This window comes from Gavialis gangeticus, unplaced genomic scaffold (assembly GCF_001723915.1).
Source record: "Gavialis gangeticus isolate Ggan-Ray unplaced genomic scaffold, GavGan_comp1, whole genome shotgun sequence".
NCBI lineage: Eukaryota > Metazoa > Chordata > Crocodylia > Gavialidae > Gavialis > Gavialis gangeticus.
Genome location: NW_017729016.1, coordinates 10,982,682 through 10,989,902, shown reverse-complemented (window position 1 = coordinate 10,989,902; position 7,221 = coordinate 10,982,682). Strand labels below are relative to the sequence as shown.

At 42.8% G+C, this 7,221-nt stretch overlaps 1 protein-coding gene across 1 annotated transcript in view; it reads left to right on the top strand.

The window, feature by feature from the left end:
• Positions 1-6,922, top strand: part of TMC7 (transmembrane channel like 7) — a 28,638-nt gene extending 21,716 nt beyond the window's left edge. Inside the window, exons 14-17 of the mRNA XM_019512603.1 lie at positions 505-635; positions 1,363-1,518; positions 2,794-2,872; positions 5,514-6,922. Coding sequence (XP_019368148.1) covers positions 505-635; positions 1,363-1,518; positions 2,794-2,872; positions 5,514-5,573 — 426 coding nt within the window. The 3' untranslated portion in view covers positions 5,574-6,922. The remainder of the gene's footprint in view (positions 1-504; positions 636-1,362; positions 1,519-2,793; positions 2,873-5,513) is intronic.
• Positions 6,923-7,221: the final 299 nt, after the last annotated feature.

Sequence of the window (7,221 nt, the reverse complement as noted above, 5' to 3'; positions counted from 1 at the left end):
GGGCTGGCCATGGTGTGCTGAGCAAAATGGCCTTGCATGCCATGCTCGGCATATGTGCCAGGGGTTGCTGACCCCTGGTTTAGAAATTAACGGTGAAGGCCTCAGGCCTGGAACATGTTCTGTCTGGGCAGACATCACTACTGTTACAAGTGCTGTACATAGACATAAAGACCCATCACTTCTGTAGGACCTTGGCTCTAAGGACAACTGTAGGGAAAATGTCCTGGAGGTGTACATTTACACAGAGGAAGGCAGTGCCATGCAGTTAGCTGAGCTACTTCTGTTCATGCTGGCTCCCACCAGGAGAAGGGTTACTGCAGTGTTGCACTGGGGCTAATGTTCTTGATGACAAACAGTGCTGGTGAACTCAGCTGTATGTTTCCATCTTTGAAGCTAGTGCTGGGAATGTATCTAGGGGTGCAGGTGGGATAGAATGATAGCTATTGTAATAGGAAAAACAACTGACACTTCAGGGGGTTTATATTTCTTTTCCTTCTTCTCCAGATAAGTTTGATGCATACATGTAAACCTTCAACAAGGCCTTTCAGAGCATCTAGTTCTCATTTTTTCTTCCTGTTGGTGCTGTTGATTGGGCTCATGCTGGCTTTTATCCCCTTGGGACTCAGCATGGCACAGTAAGTGATGATTTCATATTTATAAAGTTTCACTTATTTATTTGCTTGGTTGAAGCTTGTTGGGGGGTGGACTCATTTTTAAATGATACATTAGAAAATATACCTACATACAATGCAAAAGGAAGTAAATACTTGACAGTGAGCTTTTCTGTTTTCAAAAATGCGTTGTAATTCAAACCAAAGGAACTTATTATATGCTCAATAAGATTGGATTTTTATGTTGATGTGGCTAGCATTGAGAGGGTCCAGAGGAGGGCCACTTGCATGGTCAAGGGGCAGTGGGGCAGGCCCTATGAGGGGAGGCTAAAGGGCCTAAACCTGTTCAGCCTCCACAAGAGAAGGCTGAGAGGGGATCTGGTGGCCATTGACACACTCACCAGGGGGGACCAGCAAGAATTGGGGGAGGCTCTGTTACCCCGAACACTACCCAGGGTTACTAGGAATAATGGCCACAAATTGTTAGAGAGAAGGTTCAGGCTGGACATCAGTAGACATTACTTTACAGTTAGGGCTGCCAGGCTCTGGAATTGGCTCCCAAGGGAGGTAGTGCTCTTTCCTACCTTGGGGGCCTTCAAGTGGAGGCTGGGGAGATATGACTACGGCACTCATTCCTACCTGGGTCAGACCTGATGGTCTGTTTAGGTCCCTTCCAACCCTAAGCACTATGAAACTATTGCCTCTTTATTTTTCAGTACAGCATCTCTTTTCTGTTTGGATTTTTTAACAGGATCCCCTCCTCTAAAGCATGTGGGCCATTTATTAATTTCAATACTTCGTGGGCTGTTATTCCAGAGACAGTAGATGGACTTCCAACAGGACTTCAGAAGTTCCTTTATGGGATGGCATCAGAAGCCTTTGCAGTGCCTTTCTTCATGGTTATGTGGTGAGTGCTGCAGAGAGCTGTTCTGGCCTGCAACTTTGGTTTCATCCATGCAGTTGTGCAGTTTGGTTCTCTATGTAATGTGTAAGTCCAGTTTTATTTGGCAGTCTCCTCACCTGGTAAAAGACCTGTAATAGAGGAGTTTGTCTTCATTAACTGTTATGCAGGTATAACAGGGAGCTAGGAGCTTTCTGCTCCTGGATGCCAACTTAGCTGCCAGCCATTTTGCACACTGGCATGGCAGACACAGATGCTTTCTTCCTCAAAAACTGCACTTGTGTAAACTTTACCAGTTTAAGGAACTGAGTTTACAAGGCTGCTACTTGACCCAAGTTTCCAGACAGGCCTGTCCAAAACATAAGTTTTCAGTTTATCTTGCTGTTTTAATTGGTCTTCAGAAGCTTATTCACAGAGGCTTTTTGTGGCTTTTATGCTTGAGAAACTATGTGGTACATCAGACTGTCTGTCTGAAAGACCCTACTCTGGAAATAAACCTTATGTTTTAAGTGCTTTGTGAAGTAGGTTCAAGTGCTTTCCTGTGTTGGGGTTGTAACTAAGTAATCAGGAACTTTCTTATCTTTCTTCCTCTCAGTTTCCCCTTAGAATTTTTCTCAAATAAATGATAGTCTGTGCCAGATGTTTGTTGATATTTGAGTTGTGAATTCTTGGGAAGTGGGGACCATGACAGTTCTCTGATAAGCCAGTAAGCATCTGCAGCACCTGTTTCCCTACTACCCCCTGTTATTTCCCAGACAGTGGGTCTTATTCTGAGTCAGACTTACATGGGGTGCATCTCTAGTAAGACTTCTGAAATGAATGTGAAATTGATGTGACTACAAATTAAGGGTTAAAAACTGCATTTAAGGCAAAGTTACTTTGGGACTGCTCCTAGCTGACATTGACCTTCTCTGGGAGCCTCCCCTCAGGGCAGTGGGGGAGCTGATGGTCCTGGGAGGGGTCAGAGGACATGACCTTCTAACCCCATAGATCTCAGAGCAGTCTGCAAGAGGCTTTGTCCCTTCCATTTTGTTGCCTCCTGAGTCTCACCTGCCTATACCAATCTTTCAGCAATCCTTTGGCTACAGGCCATCTCAGCCATGGCTATGCCTTGTGCATCCCAGCTGCATGTTGATTCTTTGGCAGTCCTTCTACCTGAAGTAACTGCACCAAGCCACCAACACTTTTTCTCTGCTTCACACTATGTACAAGTCCTGAAAAGTTCTTTATGAATTTTAACGCGTGCAGGATATTAACATGCTGGTTTCCTGTTGTTTGCAGCCTCATCATGTTCTATTTCATTGCCTTGGCTGAAGCTCATAAACGGGTTGTTAATCAACTCAAGGAACAGCTGGTTATGGTAAGATCTGATAACGTGTCTTTATTTCGCCCACCCCAACTTTTTCCACTATGTTGCACTAGAGTGCAGTCAAATGTGCAAAGGAACAAAGTGTTTTGTATGAATAACAGGGTCCCTTCACAGAGAGACAGGTCTAGGCACTGAAAGTCTCTTTAAACTAGCCCAAGAAAGGCCTAACAAGAATCCCAATGGCTGGGAGTGGAAACCAGACAAATTCAAATTAGAAATGAGGCAGAAGTTTTGAACAACACTGGAACACATTTATCAGGGAGGTGGTGGATTCTCCCTCTTTTGATGCTTTCATGCTAGGATGTCTTTTAGGAGGGTAAACATTAATCAAATACCAGTCGCTGTGTGCAAGATGGGGATAACTGAATGAAATTATTCCCTGGCCGGGGCTATGCAGCAGTTCAGGCTGGCTGATCTCATAATTGTACACTCCATTTTGTTTCTCCAAGAATTTTTACGTTGGTGAGTTTTAAGTAAATTCAATTGCTGTGTATACTGCAATGAATAAAACCATTCCTCGTGTATAATCTTTATGCATGGTTTATTGGGACATCTGTGTCCAAATCCATGTCTACAAATATGGTCCACTGCCATGTATTATTAAATCATGCACTTATATTACGTAAGTGAGTTGTGGTCTGGTTACATTAGGAATGACTGATTTGAGAAACTACTGTGCAGAAGACTAAGCTGTCCTAGCTGGAATCAATGCCTATTAAGCTCTAAGGATGGACTCCAACACCTTGCTATTTAAGGCTGCTTACAGGTGTAAAAACCCCTCAAAAAGGTGCTTTAATTTAAACTTGGCGCACTCCTGCATTGAGCCCAGTACATGCCCAGAAGAGAGATTGTGTTAATTGGACCTGGCTCGCCCAACATGTGTATAGATGAGGTACTTCAGTGGTGCTTTCATCTAATAGCTGATTGAATCAGTTTTAGATGAAAGGGCCAAAAAACCCACCTGTGCAGCGGGGCTGTAGCACCTGATTTATACAGACACCACAGGGCTGGGTCAAACCAGTGGGCTGCTGCTTCTAGTAAAGCTTTTCTTCCCCCCCCCCCGCCTACACACATCTGTCAGCAGCCTAAATGTAATAGGGGAGAGAAGGATATGTTTATTAACTTATATTGAGGATGAGGTTTTTAAAAGCAGTGACTGAGAAGCACAAGTGCCTTTGAAAATGAAGGTCTTTTGCTCCTATTTCACTTGGGATATGAGCACATTATTATAAGTTCAAGTGGGGTGGGGGTCTACTGTGTGCCAGCTGTACCATGGTAACTCCATTTCTAGCCCAGTGAGGGCCAACCATTTTGGCAAGTGTGCCATAGATAAGCCTGCTTCCCCAAATGCCACTCTTATCTCCTTCCCCTACCCAATTTGCCGCTCTGCTTTCTGCTTCTTCCCTGTGCTTTCTGCCTGATTTTTTTTTGCTGCTTTGCTTTCTGCTTCCTTTCCTACCTGCCATTTTGCTGCCTGCCTCCTCCCCAGTCTGCTGCATGCTGCACACACAGGCTGCCCTTACCAGTTATGGCATTCCTGCTGCAGGCTGGCCACATTTGGTGTAGCCCATGGTACCCTATCCCTCAATGTGAGAGAGCTGCCTTTGGTTAGCTGTCACCTTTTGCAGGGAAAGACATGCAGTTATTGCAGAGCACTTGACATGTGGTAGGTCTCCACCCTTTCAAAGCACTTGAATTTATTCATTTTTCTATTTCTTTAGATGCTTTGAAAATCCCACGTCCAGATAAGCACAGACGTGTGGTACGTGGCGCTGCAGACCTGTCTGTGTCCCCAACCACCACACATGCAAGTGTTCCCCATGCTGCTGTTTTGCAGCGCAGGGAGGGTTCTTGACCCTGGGAGATCCTGGAGTCAAAAAACCCATGCCAAAAAAAAGAGCAGTACACATGGCAGCAGCATGCACTGCCTATAACTGGAGCCTGGCCAGCTGGAGCCGTGGCATGCTCCAGCTGCTGGCCAGTATCCCTGCTGCAGAAGCACCATGGCTGCAGCTTCTGGAGGCCCCCAGGTAAGGCTGTTGGGGCCAGCACAGTTGCTGACCTCGGCCTCCCCTACCCCACCCAGGGGAACCTGCTGTGCGTTGGAGTGCACATGGCATGGGCGTTCCCTGGGGACAAGTAGCAGTGGCACAAGGTCTGCTGCTGCTACTTGCCCCCAGGGAAGCGCACATTCCTGCTCATCTGGACTTGGCCTCTGAGTGTTTCCTTCTAACTGCTGTGGCTTCAGACCTTGCAGGAGCTGCTGTTGGTTGTTGTGCACTCTGGTTTTACAGTCACATATGCTAATCCACTTGGAACTAAGGAACATTTTTGCTGTGTTATAATTGGTGAAGCAAAATCCTCATTAAGACAAGGCAGGTATAACATCTAATACTAGTGAGCTGGTCAAAGGAAACATACTTCCCCATATTCTGATTTTTCCAGCTCAGTGGTGTTAAATTTTACAGCTGTATTATATTCAGTAGGATTTTTTCTCATGCTGATAATCAAAGTAGTAAGAACACTCCTTTATTGGTGTGGTAGTGAGAAGAGTGATATACATGCTGATACGTTGAAGAAATGCATGCAGTTTCTTCAATTAAATGTATTTTATTTCCTTCTTTCTTTTTAGGAGTGTCGTGACAAGCAGTTCTTAATTAGAAAGCTCACTGAAGCTCAGAAGCATGGCTGAAAAACTTATGATAAGAAATGACTAAGATGAACTTTGACTTCTTAAGACTTTGCTGAACCACTACTAGGCACAGCAGAAACTACCATTACTTGCAGGACCTCTAAACCAAAAAACTAACGTGGGTCCCAATCTTACAGACAACTTAGTGCAGGCTCACCTTTTAACAATGCTTATCCTACAAGTGTCAGTAATTTTAGAGGTAAGAAAGTGCACAAGGCTTGCAGGACTGAGCAATTAAAGTGTCTGTAGCATATTAACCCTGCACAGAAATCTATAGTGTAGCTGTTTATGCTGCCAGAGTTAAAGATTCAGTGTTTACATTAAACCCTATTTTTAGGGAATTTTAGATTGTTGATCTGCTTTGAGCTGAAATTCTGCCCAGGAACAGTCTTAGCTCAGGAACTGTTTGAAATATGTAGTTATAAGTTATGCTTTGGGTTAGAGGGGAAAAATAGATATTTGCTTGTTTTTACACTTTTCCAACCAACTGCTCTTTTAAAAACAACTGCAGGAAGTATTAATCACTATGTTGAAATAGTGGATTGGGAAAAAATGAGTGCTTCACTTGATTGATTGATTGAAATAGGTTGTCTAAATATGTTTTTTAGTTTGTAGACTTAGAGCATTTGCTCTACAATAGCCACTGTAGTAAGTCTCATCTGTTATCCACTGGAAATGTGCCCTCAAGTATTTTGGAAGCAAAGTGCCTGTGAACAAGGAATTCTGAGCAAGTGTTGGGAAAACTAACAAACCAAACCGCCTGCTTTAGGTCAGGTCTTTTTGGCTGATGTAAAGGAGCACAGCAAAACAGGGCAATGGAGTTATGCCCATTTAAAGGGAGCTGGGGATCTCCTTTTTATTTGTAGCCTGTAATGTTTTGTTATTCAAATGTTTGTTCTGTGGATGTGTTGAATGTTACAATGCCTTATCAAACTCTAAGAGGCATGTATTTTAAGGCAAATGAATAGCAAAGTGAAAACATAGCAGTTGGAAACTTATATGTTAGTACCTCTGAAATACACTACTTTTTAAATTAAAGGATGGAGCTCTATATTTTGGTGAAAGAATCTCTTTCAAATACGCCACTGAATTTATCTTTATTTGAAGACTGCTTCCATTGTTTGGAATTTTCCACAGTGAATGATAAGTATATACCTTCAAATTTATAGGAATTAAGGTTAAATGTATTTTGGAATATAAGAAGTATTTATGAGTCTGTTGCATTGTTATTCTTCAGCATGGGAAATATCATATCTTTATGACCACATGCCTTAGGAAGGTTTTTTCTATTTTTTTAAAAAAAAGAAGCTAACATACAATAAACAACTCTGAATCTCTTGTCAACTACATTTACTTCTTTACTTCTTTTAAACAGTAGATTTTATTGAGCACTTCAAGGTCGATTTTAACCAGCTGAGATTTTGTCCCTTTAACTGGACTTTTTAAATTTCATTTGAATACACAACATATTTTATGCGCCAACTGAAAACCAGAATTTGTCACTGCTGATTCTGAAAACTCGCTACAGGATCTAAGAATCGAATGGGTTTCTTGTGCTTTAAGTGTCATCTGTAATGTAAGATTTTTGTCACTGAAACTTAGTTTTAACACTCCTAAGAGAATCCAACTCACTATTCAGTATCACAGC